Source organism: Drosophila guanche, unplaced genomic scaffold (assembly GCF_900245975.1).
Source record: "Drosophila guanche unplaced genomic scaffold, DGUA_6, whole genome shotgun sequence".
In the NCBI taxonomy this organism is placed as follows: domain Eukaryota; kingdom Metazoa; phylum Arthropoda; class Insecta; order Diptera; family Drosophilidae; genus Drosophila; species Drosophila guanche.
Genome location: NW_022995753.1, coordinates 4,894,719 through 4,911,997, shown reverse-complemented (window position 1 = coordinate 4,911,997; position 17,279 = coordinate 4,894,719). Strand labels below are relative to the sequence as shown.

The following is a 17,279-nucleotide window of genomic DNA, read 5'->3' as shown; positions in this document are numbered from 1 at the left end:
GATAGGGACTCTGAAAGGGCCAAGGCAATTTGAATAGAGATTGACTACAGGTCAGAATTAATTGCTGACCATTGAGATGTATCTATGTAGCTCCAGGCAGAGATGCCAAGAGGATTGGGTGTGTCTGCTGAGTGACACCTCAATGGCTACTGCCCAAGATTCCCCATTAAGGCACATGCTGCACGCTTCCACATTCACTTTCTGTTTGCGTTTTATTGGAAAATCGCTTCGAAAATCGCTGCTGATAAGTTCCCATCCGTCCCAAGTGCCGTGCTCCCTGCTAAGGCTACTTTCAGCGCGTCACAGCTGGCTGTGGCCTTACTTTTGGCCAACGTTTAGCGGTTGCTCGGAAACGTTGCTTAAACGAACCTTGGGGCCGCTGGCAGAGAGTAACTTGAGCAGACTCAACCCAACTCAGTCCATTGCCATTTACACTTTCACTTCCATTGCCACAGCCGTTTGCCATTTCCCATTTGCCACTGCCATCTTCTGCTCATTCATTTGGCAAGGTGTGCGTGTGTGTGTGTGTGTGTGTGTGTTACACATATGTTCATATGTCTATGGCTTTGTATTGTTGCTCGCGTGGGAATCGTTAAGTTAAACGGACCTTTGCGACGACCGCTTTTCGCCTCCGCTCCACTCCACCGCCTTCTTGCGGCCTGTCATATGCGGCGTATGCTGTACATTGCCTAATCATATCTGTGTGTGTGTGTGTGTGTGTGTGTGTGTCTCTGTTGTGTGTGTGTTGGTGTTAATCGACTGACTGTTTGCCCCCGTCTGCTTGTGTGTGACAATCACATTAAGGTAACTAAAAACAAGGCATTTTGGGATTGCCTTGCGTGTCGTTCCTCCGCCACTCGCTACTCCTCCGCCACTCGCTACTCCTTCGCCACTCGCTCTCGCTTCTCCACTCGCTCGCTTGTTGTCCGCATTGTTGCATGCTTTAAGAACAGAAATAAACAATGAAACGTTGAAATCCTTCTTCGAATTAGACCCTGATGTCCTGATGGACATTCCAATTAAATTTCCATTTGACTTGGCCAACCCCCCCCGCCACCCCAGTGCAGCCTCGTCTCGAACTACCAATTAGATAGTTTTCAATTGCAATTAAAGCATTTGGCATCAATTTTTGTGATTGTCCCACACAAAACACAAACTATTTCCTCCTTGTCCTTGTCCTCTCATTCCCTGTCATTCTCTTTCTATCTTTCCGTATGATGTGCAGGCTTCCGACCCCCTCCGACCTCGCTCCAGTTGCAGTTGCAGTTGCAGTTGTCGTGTCCGACTGCTAAACAACTATGTGCTCCTCTTCCGGCTTTGTTCTGTTGTTCCCAGCCCTGTCCGGCACATCCATAAAGAGTACGCACATTGCGGCTTTCTGGCTGTGCCACCGGATGCCTGTGCACAGTCCATGAACTTCTGATTAGTTTAGCCTTGCAGCATGGAGAGGCATTTGTCCCAGCGGCGACAATATTAATGAATAAACACACAAAGCACAGACACACTCGTAGTACAGTTCGTTTCGCGACTTTAGGTCGGAGTGGGGCCGAAAACTTCAACGAACTCTAAGGCAGAAATATTGAGTCTGCAGTCCAAACTTTTGCCGCTTTTTCTGCCAATTAAATGGCAGCTTTCCCTCATGTTTCCTTTAGTTTTTGCCCCCAGCCTCCAATTGGCGCATTATGCGCCTGAAACGCACTGTACATTGTACGCACGGGATTACGTATACGATGCGTTGGCAAGTCTTCTCTCTTATCCCGTGCTACGCGATGCCTTTAATTAGTGTCTGTGGCTCTGGGTGTGGCTGCCGCCTTTTGTGGAAAGATCTTAACGAATGGCACTTGATGAGTGGCTCACACGATGGATGCTGCTTAGCATTTTCATCAGTCAATATTTATGGCAAAGGAATGAGTCCTTTGATTGCTCCACCTCCGCTTCAACTTGTTCTTTTGCACTTTCCTTGGCAACTTTTTCTAGCTGCTGTTGGTTCCCTTTTTTCTACAATTTCCTTTCTCCGTTTTCTCCGTTTTCCATGTTTTTCTTTTTGCTTACTCAACTGCAAAAAGGAGAATGCAATTTTTGTGTAAACAACGCCATAAATTCCAATGGAACTAAACAACAGAAAACGTTGGCATTGGCAGACAAGGCCGAACCGGTTCGGAATAACAGAATGAAAGAGAAGATGGACAGGGAGAGGGAGTGCTGCAGCAAAAGAAAAACCATTGAAAATTATCCGCAAAATGTTGCGTCCACTTTGCTTATTGTTTTTACACCCAATTATTTCGAATGAATGTGAATGATCCGCGCCGGAGTGCAAAAAGCAAAACAGGGGCAGAGGCAATCAAACTTTTGCTGCAACTGCAGCCGCAGTCGTGGGGCATGAATAATAAAACACTGCAACAAGGCAGTCGGTGGGGGAGCTGCTCACGGCTGTGGGTGCCACAAACACGTTCCTCTGAGACCAGAAAGAACAAAAAAAACAAAAAAAAACAACCAATTGGCAGGGGAAATACGCAGCAAGGGGGAGTTGGAAATGAGCAGGTGAAACGCTGTGGGAGCTAGGGGGGTGGCAGGTTACTGACTGCCAGTGCAAAAATCAAGCGAAAATGCTGACCCAAACCTGCCCCAAGTGTGTCTGTGATGTGTGTGTCTGTCGTTCATTAAAACTCTTTAAAACACTCTTAGAAAGTTCTTTAAAAAATGTTAAATATTCCCTGATAAATTCTTGAACAAAAATTCTTTCAAAATTTGAAGTATTCTTTGACAAATTCCAGAGAAATTCCCACAGAAATACTCCTAAAAAAAAATCTTTAAAAATGTTCACAAAAATGTCTCTAAATTCTGCGGCGTAAATATTTAAAATTGCCTCAGAATAAAAGTGAAAATATTCGGTTCGGCTGTGGCATAGAATATTCAGGCAGATGCGAGTATGACCAATTACGTGGCACATCAAATGCAAGCGAATGCAATCATTCACTGGCATTCGACAGCCGTGTGCCAGTTTACCAGTTATCGTGGCGCACCCTACCCAACCTTATGCCAGTCAGCGGCCCATCTCCTGCTCATATCCTGGCGTCAGACTCCTGTCCTGTCAGCCGTAAATGCTCTTCGTGCCCGTAGCTTAAATGGCAATATTTTTGCCAAGTGTCAGGCGTTGTCCCATCAACCATGCCCCCACCTCTCTGTAGGTGTTGCAACCTGATGAATTGAGCGTAGAGCACGTGCATGATCCCCATCATCATTTTTTATGGCCATGCGTCAAAAGAAAAAAGAAAGCAGGAAATGTGCGCCAGTCCCTCCATTGCCATGGCCTCACTCCCCGTCCATTTCTGGATCGAAATTCGGCCAGGCTAACGCTGCTCAAAAGAGGGAGAGAGAGTGCCAGTGTGGTGCTGGGATTTCTTTCTGAAGGCGGAAGTAGAAAATGTCGAAGACACGCAACCCCAAGCCCAGGAATAGTTAACGAGCAAAGCTGCAAGAATATATACATACAAATGTACACATGTACATCTACATCTACATCTACATCTACATCTACATCTACATCTACATGTATTTATGTATTAAAAAATACTTCTGGCCCGGATTTTGGTGTGGCAGAAGCCCCCAAAATATGAACACAAATCAATTATAAATGATGCCTTTTCCTTTGCTGCAATTTAAATAAAGTTAAACAAACATAATCATATAGATACATGCAGCTATAATTAATTGAAATACAAAATATTTTGTGTTCATGGGAGATTTGTGTGCCGAAATGCTCGTCGTGGCAGGTTCATTCATGTGTCAAATAATAAACGATTTTCCAACTCACTGGCTCGGCAGCAGAAAGGGGAAGAGCAACAGAATAATTTCAACGCATTGATTTGCGCTGATGGATTTGTCACACAAACACTGGTATGGGCGGGGAAAAGCGAAGCTCAGACCTTGGCGCTAATTCTTGTTGCACTTTTTTCTAGATGTTAGACTTATGATTTGAAAGTTTCCTTTTTATGTTCTAAGAGAAATTCATTCAAGGATTATTTCTGAGAGTTTTTGAGGCCCGCTCCCTGCCGAGAGTTCGAGCTCCGCAGCAAGCTGAAGCGGAAGCGGAAGCGGAAGCGGAAGTGCAGCCATTGACAAAAGCCGCGGCAGCAGCAGGGAGCAGCCAAAAAGATGGCAGCGCTGACGATGATGATGTTGGCTCCGCATGTGCGTGTGTTTCTCTGCGACAAATCTAATATCGGAGAATGTTAAAAAAGCTTTGAGCAGCCCCAGGCCCCCATGTCAATGTCAAGTGAATGAATGAAAGAGCGGGTGGCTGGTGGTGTGCGGTGTGGGGTGCTGCCAGATTGGCAATAAATTGAAATACGCGACCATAAAATCACTTAATTGAGAATCCGTGTTCGCTGCTCCTCTGTCTCTCTCTCCGTTTCCACTCCATCTTCGCGTATTTCTCTTTATTCCAAAACGGAAAGCGGCCAATTCGCCTGCTCCTCTGTCAGCTGGTAATTGCATTGAAACGCATCCCCCCGAGTGTGCGTCCGTCCATTTATGGGTGTAGCTGTTGCCACTTACTTGCCACATGATAATGGCAAATTGATTTGTTTGCCGCGCACTTTGTGGCTTTTAAATGCCAACAGAGGCAGAAGGCAGACAAATGCCAAATTGGCGTCTAACGAGCCTGTGACGAGCAGGTGAAATGTCATTAGATTGTGCCCAAGATCACATTTGAGGCAGAGCACAACGGCAGCAGAACACTGAGAGTTAGGGGGAAGTCTCTCCATTGCAAACTCTATCGAAAAGCAAAGCAAGTTGTTGCCATCGAGTTTAGTCATGCAATTTTTACCATGAATATGTTTCATGCATTTTTTTGGTACACCGTTTTTTTTGCTGCGTATTCCCTTCCACTCCGATGTCTGGCTGCTTGAGCTCTCTGCAGAAATTGCAGTTGCAAAGCTTGACAGTTGCAGCTGGCGCAAGGATGGGGGAGTGCAGGTTTGAAAGCCGCAAAATGCGATGCGTCACAGAGCTGGAGATTGAACTGCAAGGATGCATGGACACACACTGGCATATGGCGTGGCAGCTGCAGCTCTCAAGTGCAGCTGGCAACAAATTTGAACGAGACTCAGCCAGCAAAGGAAAGGTTCGCGCTTTGATAAACAAATACAAATGGAAGCTGGAGGATTGAGGATTGCAGTAACAATAATCCTGCAGTTGTGTGCAACCCTTTGTCGCAGCTGTACCTGCTCGTTCCCGCTTGTTCGAATTTATTAAACAAAGAGCTGCGAGCTGCAAGCTGCGAGAAAACCACTTAACCGGAAACCGGAAACCGGAAACTGGAAACTGACCAACGCCCCAAGCCCAAAACATCAAGCAAACAGTAATCTCACTTACCAAGCACAAACCAACTAACACCGGCAGCAACCAAGCCACCCTCCTCAGGCACCACCCAAGACCCACGACCCACGACCCAAGCCCCGAGCCGCCCCCCCCCAGGCACGGCCAAGCATCCACCACTTTAACCTCAGCTCAAGCCTCAACTGATGCCCCGCCGCTAGCATTGACATGGACACGGCACAGTGGACTGTGGACTGTGGACTGCAGACACCTTGCTGCTGCTGCTGCGACGTGTAGTGTATGCCATGACACGGGGCGGTGTGTGTGTGTGAGTGGCGTGCTTATGAGTTCATGAAATGCTCTTTGAATATGCATGAGGCCCTAAGGAGCGTTGAGTGCTACAGCTACGGCTGCTACAGCTTCTGCAGCAGTTGGGATTTTGGTCTGGTCTGGTCTGGTCTGGCGCTGATTTTGGCCTCGGCCCCGTAAAAGTAGGCAACACTTTTTTCGCACTGCTTTCTGCACTGCTTTTCAGCAGCTTAGAACCCACAACCCACTCTGCTCTGCAGTGTTGGAATGAAATTAAATTAGAGAAGTTGCCAGAGGGTTGGGGAGGGGGGGGAAATTACGGGAAATATTTAAGGCAAACTGCTCTTTATGGGGGTAAGATGGTAACGCAGAAGGGACACAGAATATGCACTCTGGAAAGTTTCTGTTGCTGAAGTGAATAAACTTCAAATAAGCTTGCCGGATCCCAATGACCGCAGCACCCCAAGTGCGCCCCATCTTTGGGGGGGTGGCGAAATCTTTCAGCTTTCGGACAAAATTCAGCTGCGGCCATTTCAATTCATTTTCTGTTTTATATTTCCAAGGATAGGGCTGGCAGGGGCGTGGGAGTGGGGCAAAAGGTTAATGCAACAAAAGGTAACTTGCAGCACAGACACTGCATGTGGCAGCCGCCATAAGTGAGTGCCACGGGGATTACACAAATGTATGCACATTTCCGTGTAAGTGTATGAAAAATGCACGAATGAAGTCAGCCATGCAAAGCTGCCTTACAGCGCTCTCCGTTTTCGCTGTTTCTTGCATCTACTTTGCAATGTCTTGATATGGTTATGAGTGCCATTGATATGCTTGTGCTTGTGCTGGCATATTGCTGCACAAATGATGAGGATTACGGCACAGACAACCGCAAATTGCTTTCCATATTACAGATTTCTGTGCTTCGATTATGCTTCCACGAACTCGAGACAGTTGCTGCAAAATCAGGCCAAAGGCAGTTTCTCTGCTGCGCATGTATGCGTGTGTTTGTGTGTGTGTGTGTGTGTGTGGCATAAGTAAATAAATAACTAAGAAGGAAACTCAAACTTGAAGATAAATGCAATTTTCAGTTGCAGCCGGAAGCAGCAAGCAAAAAACAAACCGTAACCCGAAACCCCGAAAAAAAAGAAAAAGCAGAAATCCAAGCAGAAATGATGGCAAAGAGAGGGAAAGGCAGGAGAAGGAGAAGAAACAGTTAGCTGCAGGGGTGGGGTGGGGTGCCAGTCAGTGTTTCGACTTGTTCCTCGCTTTCGCAGACTCTTTTGTTGTTGTATTTGTTGCGGTTTCGCCTTGCCCTGCCTTTCGCTGAAACTCCTTTGTCCGTAGCCTTAACAATTTTCCAAGTGGCACTCGCCTCTCTCCCGCTCATTTGGCAAACTGACCAACATTAATGTTTGCCACGACAGCAACAGAGTAGCAGGACACAAAGTAGAAGTGGAAGTAGAAGTAGAAGTAGAAGGAGCAAGGGAGTGCAAAAAATGAATGCAACTGCAAGAGAATCAGAAACAGAAACAGAAACAGAAACAACGACAACAACTTAATTTATCAAAACGCTCTCCCGACGCCACCACAGCTGTATATTTATGTATAAGTCCGTATATGTACATATTTCTGGCCGCATTTGACTGTCTAACCTAATTTTCGTGCAAATTGCCGCTCCCACTTGAAGTCGCAGCAAGAAACCAATGTGCTCCACCAGCTAATTTGCAAGCTTTTAACTAGCCGAAACGAAACATTCTTGATCGATGGGAGAGAGGAGAGCTTTCAGCGCAGCCAAGCACAGCTCTGGGTGCAGTGTGTTCGCTTGCTCTCTTAAGCCTCGAAACTACTGCTCTCTTGATTGCTCGCTCTTCTGCACGGCGGCCACTTCGAGCTTCTCTCTTGATCGCTCGCTCTTTTGCTCCGCGACGATGGCTGCTGTGAGCCTCTCTCTTCTGCTCAAATTCGCGTTGCACATCGAGTCGCTCTCACTGCACTATCTTCCGCTGTCGCTCTCTCTCTCTCTCTGCAATGAAATGCGTTACGCAACTGCAAGAGAGGCAGGCAATTATTTGTAACAACTTTTCAATTACTCTTTTCGATGTTGGCTTACGTCTCGAGCAGACTGCGACTGGCACTGATATGCATTATGTGCCATGGGCACGCATTGTCACATGTTCTGGTTGCACAACTCTTTCATATGTTTATCTTCTGCATCAGTGAATGGTGGAATAGAACGGAAGGGAACACAAACATCAGTTTCCAGCAGTGAAGGAACGTTCAAGCTGCTGTGCAGAGCGAGAGCTTTTATTGGTGCCAGCTCCCAGGGGATGTGCAGGCTTTGGCTTTGCATTCTTGAAGGTACACTTTGAATATTCCGCATGATATTTATTGCATGTTCTAGACATAAATTACGATTATTTACTGTTCCAAACAAAAGTGTAATAAATTGCATATCGCCGCATCCTTTGCATCTTTCTGCCACATTTGGCCATCATTTATAGCCGAAATCGAGTAACGAAATGCCACAATGTAAGCCTCATCAGCCGGGACTTTGGCATCAATCAAACACCAGAAATGTGCACACAAACACACAATAAGTATCTATTAAATGAGCATTTCCAAGCCTCTACCCACCCCCATCCCCATTCCCATTCCCATCAATTTACAATCAGAAATTTGTCAACACATTTCTGTGATTTTGCATTTGGCAGTCTTTGGCAGTCTGTAGCCATGCGCCCCAGTAACCCCTCCCTGCACTCGATGCATTCTCATTTGTGTAATTACATTTGGAGCATTTCGCAAAACAACAATTAGCGACGCGTTCGCGGACACAGACACAGACACAGACACGGACGCGACTCGTTTACAGAATGCCATCAAAACTTTCATGTTGCAGCAGAGATAGGAGGCGAGGCGAGGCAGGCAGGCAGGCAGCAACCAGAGCAAAAGGCAACATCATCAATCATGCATTTGAAAAGTTTATTAAGGCCCACACACACACACACACACACACACACACACACACACACACACACACACAGTGGGTACGGGGGAGCAAAGGGCAAGTGTACTTAAGAGCTGAAAACTTTTCAATAGCTTTTTGCGCTTGCCAGCAAACTAAGCTCAGGACCAGCACCAGCACCAGCAGCAGCAGCAGCAGCAGCAGCAGCAGCCAGGCAGGAAGGACAAGAGCAAAAGTTAATGCAACTGAGCAAACAGACAGCCAGCCAGTGTTGGACAGCGACTGGGGTGGGCCGTGCTGTGCTGTGCTGTGCGGCTAGAGATGTGCATTTGTTGATTGACAGCCAAGGATCGATGGCTGACGAATGCTTGGGCACGTCTTTAATGATTTTATACCTTAATTTTTTGTTCGAGCCAAACTGCCTAATAACTGTTGGTCCAGGGCACAGTTTTGAGCTGCTAGAAGCTCCAACTAAGCCGCCAGCCGCTCCAGTCTCCAAGCAGCTGCCAACCGCATTTCTCCTTGAGGGACTTTCTGCTGGAAGTTTTCGCCTTGTCGAACCCCCTGGGGTGTTGGCTGCTGAAAAAGTTTTTTATTTTTCCATTTTTTCGCTGGCGCTTTTCACTTTCGCTCGATTTGCAGTCTGCAATCATTTTTCCAGCACTTTCACTGCGCGCCCCACTAATCTGAGTGTGTGTGTGTGTGTTCATCAATTTTCAATAACAATAGAAGCCAAAAGAAGGAGAAGGAAAGGGAAGAGAGAGAGAGAGAGAGAGAGAGAGAGCCAGAGTCAGAGCCAATGCCATAGAGCTTCGGGCGAGCTCAAGACAATGGAAGCACGTGGCGAATTTACGATGTAAAATCTGAACACAAAAAACTTTGGCAAAAAGAACAGTAAAAAAGTGCAGTGAAATCTTTGAATTCGCCAACAAATTGCAATAAGTTGGTAATAGTATTATTTCCAGTAACAAAAGCGATAAACCAACAGGCACCAGAGTGTCGACTCGAATTTTGATGGTCGCTTAATCGCTGACGATTGTCAAGTCTATAAAAGTGTTTGCCGCATTTAAGCATTTAACTTAAACACATATTTTAGTGGTTCAGAGAACTCCAGAGAGAAGCTCTGTTTAGTTAGAGAAGTCAAGAAATAGTCACAAAAGTCACTTTCTATGGCTTTATCGCAAACAAATATCTAGAGAGAGAAAAACACTTAAAGTCACTTCCCGATGATCCGTCCATGTCGAAGTTCTGCTCTCGAGCATGAAAAGATGAATGGATGAATGGAGGGGACGAGTGTGGCATGTGTGTGTGTGTGTGTGTGTGAGGGGGGGTGGGGGGCATGTGTTGAATGCCGTGTGTGACACGAAGTTATCGCTGTTCGGAGCAACTCTCTGCAACGATGGATGGCTGACCATTGTGGCACGGCACACACAGTGACCACGAATGCCGCAGGCTGCACAGAAACTCAACTCCGTCAGGCCCCCCCCCCCTCCCTCAGTGTCTTGGTTATGCACACACACACACACACACACACACACACAGATGCTGTATGTGTGTGCTAAGTCGCGCGCACGACATTGCCATGGTGCGGTCATGAATCATGCCAAAAAATTGCAGTCACCGTCGAGGATGGCGACCCAAATTCTGATGGCACTGGCTCAGGCTCGGTCTCGGTCTCAGGCCCATACCGAGGCAGACGACAAGTGGGAAGTGGGGACTGCGACTGTGGCTCTGCTCCACTTGAGGCAACGCAGACGTCGAACGATGCCGAAACGAAGGACAAACGATGGACGACGACGAGTCGTGGCCATGGAGAGAGAGCTTCTATGCTGCTGCTGCTGCTGCTGCTGCTGCTTCTGCTGCCTGCAATGAATTTGTCGCACTGCTTCAGCAAAAAGTGGGCGTACTTCACTCACTCACTCACTCGCTCACTGACTGACAGACTGACGCTCAGGGGCGACGACACGCCCCATTTTCGTAAGTGCCGTCGTCGTCGTCGCTGTCGGTAGCACTTCATTTTTCAATATTAGCGCCAAGTAAGTGCAGCCGCGGGGGCGTGCCAATTGCATTAGTTGAAAGAAAGTTGGTAGCAGCAGGGAAAAGGAAGAAATCCGACGGGATAATGGGCGTAGCTCAGTAGATAAAGTGTCTACTCGTCCAGAGTGCAAAGAGAAAAATGTCTTCAGCAGCTGCAATGGTTGGGGTCCACACTGACGATGAGTGTTACCATCGGAAGATACCCTTGAAGAAGTTTTATTTTACAAAATTACTTCGCTCTTGGACAACGTCAGCGTCGTAAGCTCGGTGCATAGAAAGAGATCCGCAAAGCGCAGCGTAAAAGCTTCGTGTGGCTACGCAGCGGCAGAGAAACAACTTCGTATTAAATATGCACAAATGATCGGCTGCTGCCGCAGCGGCAGAGAAGCAAGAAACGTTTCTCGACTTCGTGTCTGCTTTCTATGCAAAACATTTGGCTACCTGCGTGCGGACCCTCGAGCAGCGTAAAAGCTTCGTGTGGCTACGCAGCGGCAGAGAAACAACTTCGTATTAAATATGCAGAAATGATCGGGTGCTGCCGCAGCGGCAGAGAAGCAAGAAACGTTTCTCGACTTCGTGTCTGCTTTCTATGCAAAACATTTGGCTACCTGCGTGCGGACCCTCGAGCAGCGTAAAAGCTTCGTGTGGCTTCGCAGCGGCAGAGAAACAACTTCGTATTAAATATGCACAAATGATCGGCTGCTGCCGCAGCGGCAGAGAAGCAAGAAACGTTTCTCGACTTCGTGTCTGCTTTCTATGCAAAACATTTGGCTACCTGCGTGCGGACCCCTGATCAGCATGACTATGGTGGGAGGTTAACTAGGTTTCTGCCTTTTTTATGAATGGTGTAAGCTTCGGTCTGCTGTCTGATTTCATGCTACTGCAGATAAATAGTTGAAATATTGTTGAAATATAAATTTTGATATTCATCCACAATTATTATTCATAGCTCTTATGTCTGGTAAATATTTATATGGGTGTGTTGTCTGTTGTTAAGGAAAATCAACTCAAATATCAGCATTCAAGAGCAAATAAAATACATTTTGTCTAATGATTTTGCTATTAATTAAGCACCCAAACAGGGCGGGCAGAATTCTCCGCAGACATAACTTGAAAGTTATTGCCGTGTTATTTTATTGCCCGCAGCTTTCTTTGTGGCTTGAAATTTGGTATATTATACATATGTACATATGCACATACGTATATTTAAATATAATAAATAAATATATCAAGCAAATGATGTGTACGAGTACTCTGTGCAGTTTTCTCTCTCTCTCTCTCTGTAATATATGCCGAAAAGTTATGGTTTACACTTTGACCCACCAATTGAAATAAGTAGTTACAGATAGCAAAAAAAAAGGAATAAATAAAAGCGAACAGAAGAGCACCAGCAGAGGGCGGATAGAGTGGAAGGAAGGAAGCGGAGTGGACCAGAAGAGAAGCTTTGGAAAATTGCTCAGTTGTCGCTGTCGTTGTCGTTGTCGTATCTTGGTTGATGTTAAAAAAAAAAGAGGGCGTTAGTTGCACTCTCGGCCAGGGTCCCTTTATATACATACATATATCCATATAAGTGTTTGCTGGTGTGTGTGTATGATAAAGTGTGTTTGTGTGTGGCTCGTTTAATGGCCACAAAGCGGAAACTGGAGCGTGGCAGTTGCCTTGCTGCTTCTTCATCTTTTGCTCGCTGCTTTGCTGCATTAGCAGCCATTTGCAGCAGCTATTGATGTACATAAGTGCATATGTGTGTGCTGCTGCTGCTGCTGCTGCTGCTGCTATATGTGTGCCTGCGAGTGTGTGTCGTGCTTTACTGCCATTTATATTTATGTTTGCCTTCGCTTCGTTGTCTTCTGCCTCCCGGCCCAACCCGTCCGAGCCGCACCCCACCCCGAAATAATGACATGAAAAATTGTGTTTCCTGCTTTTTGGGCGGCTGCTCTCTGTTTCTTGACTGCAGACTTTCCTCTCTGTTTCTTTGGCCAGAGCCAGAGCCCGCTAGGAAGATTTTTCGAGCCATATTTATGGGCTTTTAAATCGAAAGAAAATTGAATGCTTTTTTAAGCAGAATAAAGCAAACGTAAACGCACAAAACAAAACTCCCAAAATTTATGTTTTATTTTGCTGATTATTTTTGTCTTTGATTGCTCTTTGCGCAGAGATTTAGTAGCTCTAATTGCCAAAAGGATATGCGAATTATTCGCAATCCAGCGATCCATTGGCAACTTCGATTCGGTTTGGTTCTCTCTTTCGATTTTGTTCTTCAGTGAAAGTGAATAAATTGTGGTGGTGGGTGGGCAGGAGCGACCGCACGACTGGCCTTGGCGATGCCACGCGCATAAAAAGTGGGAAATCAAATCGGAAAAACACGCACAAAAGGCGTTGGCCATGGGTACTGGGTACTGGGTCCTGGGTCTTGGGTCCTGGGCCTCCCCCTAGATTGCAATCAATGTGTTGGGGCTTGGGGTTTGGGGTTTGGGGTTTGGAGGCAGCTGCTTTGATTGTGGGCGTGGCTGCCTTGTGCCACTTTCGGCTATGCAGCCACACGCACACATAGCAGCAGCAGACACAGACACGCAGACAGAGCGACACAGACACAGCCACAGACACAGACAGACACAAAGCTGCGGCCTCATTTTGTGGACGCCACTAAAACTGAAAACTGAAAACGAAAACGAAACCGAAACCGAAAACGAAGCTAAAGCCGAGTCGGATCGGGTCGAATCGAGTTTTAGGATTGAGTTCAATGTAGTGTGCGAGGGCGCGTCGCATGGACCATTGTCTTCCTTTTCTTTTTTGTCGCTTTTATTGTTGGCCTTGCTTCGGTCGCTGCATTAGCCATGTTTGCCTTTTCAGCCATTCTGCCAGTCGGTCCATCGGTCCATTGCCATTTTTGGTACAGTTTTGCACTTTCCATTTAAAGCAAAACTACAACTAGATCATATAAAAGGCTAAACATTTGGCAATTCAATTTGGGATTGGAGAACAAATTGAGCGAAAATTCTTTGAAATGTTTGGTTTAATTGTTGAAAGCTGCTGAATGGCAGCTGGATAATTTAATGGTAATAATTATCCAGAATGGTGTCCGGATTTGTCCACAGTTAATAAGTTAAGCAACACTTTCTCACTTTCTGCTGATTAAAGAATATTTTTGTGGCTTCTCACGCCCAGCTCAACTAAAACCTAAGCCATGAATAAGTTTAAAGTATTTAAAAATATATTCAAATATTTCTAATATTCGTTTTTGGGGTGGCTAGACTGTAAGCCTACGCTTGGCTTGGTTCATGTTTAATGGCGAGTGTTTCATATCCTTAGTGCAGTCTCAGTCGCAATCTCGCCACCGAAAGCTGTCCAGAAGTGAGTTTGTGTCTTCGTTGAAACTGCTGCCATTACACTTTGAATTTAGATACCTTTTTTTTGTTGGCAAATGACTGAGAAACAGAGCAGCTGCGCCGCGTATTTTGTATATTTTGTTGTTATGTGTTAAGCCAAAATGAAGACAGACCAACAGTTTAACGGCTAATGTCAGTCCTTTGGCTATAGTCCGATTCGCCCCCTGCCCCTACCCACACCACATATTTTTTTGCTGGTCTTCTTTTATGCTGTTTATCCACTTGCCCTACTCCGCCGCCGCCGCCGCCGCCGACGCTGCCACGGCCGCTGCCGCTGTCGCCGTAACGCAGCCAAGGCACTCGAGCGCTGCTTCAACGGACACACGGACACGCTTGGGTGGGGGGAGAGAACGGAACTTTGAGAATGTTTTGCAGTGTTGAGTGGGATGTCGGGCGGGGTGGGGCGAATGTCATGCGATTGTTTTGTGTTAAGATGCGAGCCCCTTTGGCAGACGACGGGCATTGTTTGAATGACACTCGAATGCTGGTGGGCGGGGGGTGTGAGGGTTATGCGACGAGAGTGCTGAACAACAGTCAAGATTGGGTCGAGGCTAATAAATACAAGGCACTTACTTGATATAAATGAAAGCACAAGAATCATATCTATGGTCACTTGAAACCACTTCATCTCATTTCCCTCTGCACGCTTTTTTGGCTTTTGCTGCTGTTGCTTGAAGAAGATCTGACTGCCGCTGCTCCTGCTGGTGGTGGTGTTGGTGTTGGTGTTGGTGGTGGTGGTGGTGGTAGTGCCTCGGCCTGTGCTGCTACTTCCTGTCGCTTCTTCGGTGACGTTTTGGGGGGTGGTGTTGGCGTTTTAAGGCGCTTTTTTCTAAGGCGATTTGAAGGCGCAGGCGCAACAGTTGAGATTTGAAAATTCAACTCGTTCCTCTTCTTTTGTTTCAACTCGCTCTCGTTTGTAATTATTTGTAATTGGTAATTGTTGTAGAATTTTGTTGGTTTCTTTGTTGTTGTGCGTTTCATGCATTTCAGTTGCTTTTAGTTGTTGTCGGTTGTTTTTGTCCTGGCAGCATTTAATTTTACATCAATTATTAATATTATTATTTTGTCGGCATTTTGTTTCTTTCAGTGCCGCGCTTCCCCATGTCTTCTCTCGTTTGTGTTTTGTATATAACAGTTCTCTATATTATATATATTTTTTATATATGTACGCTCTATATACTATTTGTTTATGTTTATTTATGTATAGTATATAATGTATGCTTGTAAATATATTTTATTTCTTGGCAGTTTTCGATTAAAATTCTTTAAATGTGCTTTTTGGTGGCCTCTGCGCCGATTCGATGACTTTGCCTTTGCCTTTGCCTTTGCCCCTTTTCCCCTTTGCCGTTGCCCCTTCTGCACCTTTTTGCAGTTTTGCTCCTGTTCCACGTTGTCCCGCCTCTTCACATTTTTTCATTCCTCGGCCGCCGCCTGCTCCTCCATCATGACGCTGTGGGCAGAGAGAGAGAGAGAGAGATGGAAAATGTGAGAGTTAAGAAATTAATTATTATTTTTTTGTATCACTAAAAACAAAGACTTTGAAAACTCTGCTTGGCTGCTTGGGATGTGCTTGACACAATCCAAAGATATTTTTCGAGCTGTTTGCGGCAGGGATTCGTTTTGGACTTCAAGGAGTTTGAGTTGCTCAAGTGTATCCCCCGCTCCGCTCCCACACCCGCTTCCTATTTGAAAAACAATAAAGTTCTCTCCGAGGGAATTTTCTCGTTGGGCTTTGGTTTTTTTTTATCATATTTTTTCTATTTATGCAAATTGATTTTAATCTTAATTTTGTGCTTGCGCTTCTGACCCAAAATGTACATATTTACATACACATGTACATTAATTTATATGTAAGAATGAAAAGATTTTTGTTTTGGGTTTTGCGCACATTTTGTGAATTTTAATTGCTAATTTCACGTAATTCATTTACTTGGGATCTCTAAAGGTATCCCTGTATCCATCCCAATCCGGCTTTGTCTTTGGCAAAACTTTTTGGTGCCTTGGGTCTGTTAATTTAATTAATAAATCTTAAAGAGACTCTTGATGAGTGTCCCTTTTGTTGCCCCATGTCTGTGTGTGTGTGTGTGTGTCGGGTACTTCTCTGTGCGCTGAGTTCGGTTAGTCCCTGGCTAAGGCCTGCATTCAATCCAAAAACTTTCATCAATTTCGCAAGTGCGAAAGTGTCAATCCCATGCCACGCGACAACGAAAAAGCGGCACAAGAATGGAGAGAAGAGGAAAAAGAATAAAAATTACACAAACAAAAGGCACAATGCCTCCGCACTCTTTGTCTTGCCGATGCCACGTGCCATCTCTTTCTCTCATTTGTACTTATGCATCAGTAAATGCATCACCATGGGCCAGCCACTGGCCTTGCTTTGCATTAGCCTTTGCTGACCCTTTGACTAGACCAGAGATCGGCAGCGTCGAGTCGTACCCACTGTGCATTGGAAACGATCACGGGCAGCGCAGTCGGCACAGACGCACCGCGTAAAAGCTTCGTGTGTCTTCGGCCGATGCACAAGAGATCGTCTGCTGCAGCGGCAGAGAAGCAAGAAACGTTTTTCGACTTCGTTTCTGTTTTGTGCACAAGGGCATTTGACTACCTGCGTATCGACCTTTTCACTGGCGGGCTAATCATGTGTCCCCTCTTGCGGTGTAGCTCTTGAGTAGTCTAACGGGACACTGGCCCGCACCAGAACTGAAAGGGAGACATTGCAAAGCATTGGCATTGTTGGGCAGTTGCAGGAGTTTAAGGTGTGTTAGGTTATTCTTTTTTTTTATTAATTGTGAAATTCAATATCCTTGAACCATTTTGCACCCCAAGTAGTAAAAAAATTAAAAGCACATACGCTACATTATGGCACAATTCAATTAAAAACACTTTAAGGGCTCCTCCACTTGAGCTCAATGAGCACAAAATGAGGGCCAAGAGCGCAAGGCGAGGCAAGGCAAGAGTGTGCTCAGTGGTGAAAGGTGAGGGTTGAGGGTCGTGCAGAACGAATGAGCAATTCAGAGAGCGGCAAAAGGTTTTCGGAAGTAATTTAAGAAAATGTCATAAGGGTGTGTGCATGACCTTGCCACCTGGCAGCTCCACCTGCACCACCGCCTCCGCCTCCGCCTCCGTCCCCGTACCCACCTTCACCTCTATTAGTCCCCTGGCGACCTTCCCTGACGCGCTGTCAAATATTTAAAAGGCGGCTTTAGGGGGCGCTAAGCGGGCGACGGGTGGCGTGTGTCGTTGCCCGGGGGCAGGACTTGACTGGCTGGCTG

General features: G+C 46.1%; 1 protein-coding gene across 2 annotated transcripts in view; it reads right to left on the bottom strand.

Moving 5' to 3' along the window:
• Positions 1 to 14,730, bottom strand: part of LOC117588458 (acetylcholine receptor subunit alpha-like) — a 36,965-nt gene extending 22,235 nt beyond the window's left edge. For both annotated transcript variants that reach the window (XM_034279744.1, XM_034279746.1), the window contains exon 1: positions 14,581 to 14,730. In XM_034279744.1, the coding sequence (XP_034135635.1) occupies positions 14,581 to 14,635 (55 nt within the window). In that variant the 5' untranslated portion in view covers positions 14,636 to 14,730. The remainder of the gene's footprint in view (positions 1 to 14,580) is intronic.
• Positions 14,731 to 17,279: the final 2,549 nt, after the last annotated feature.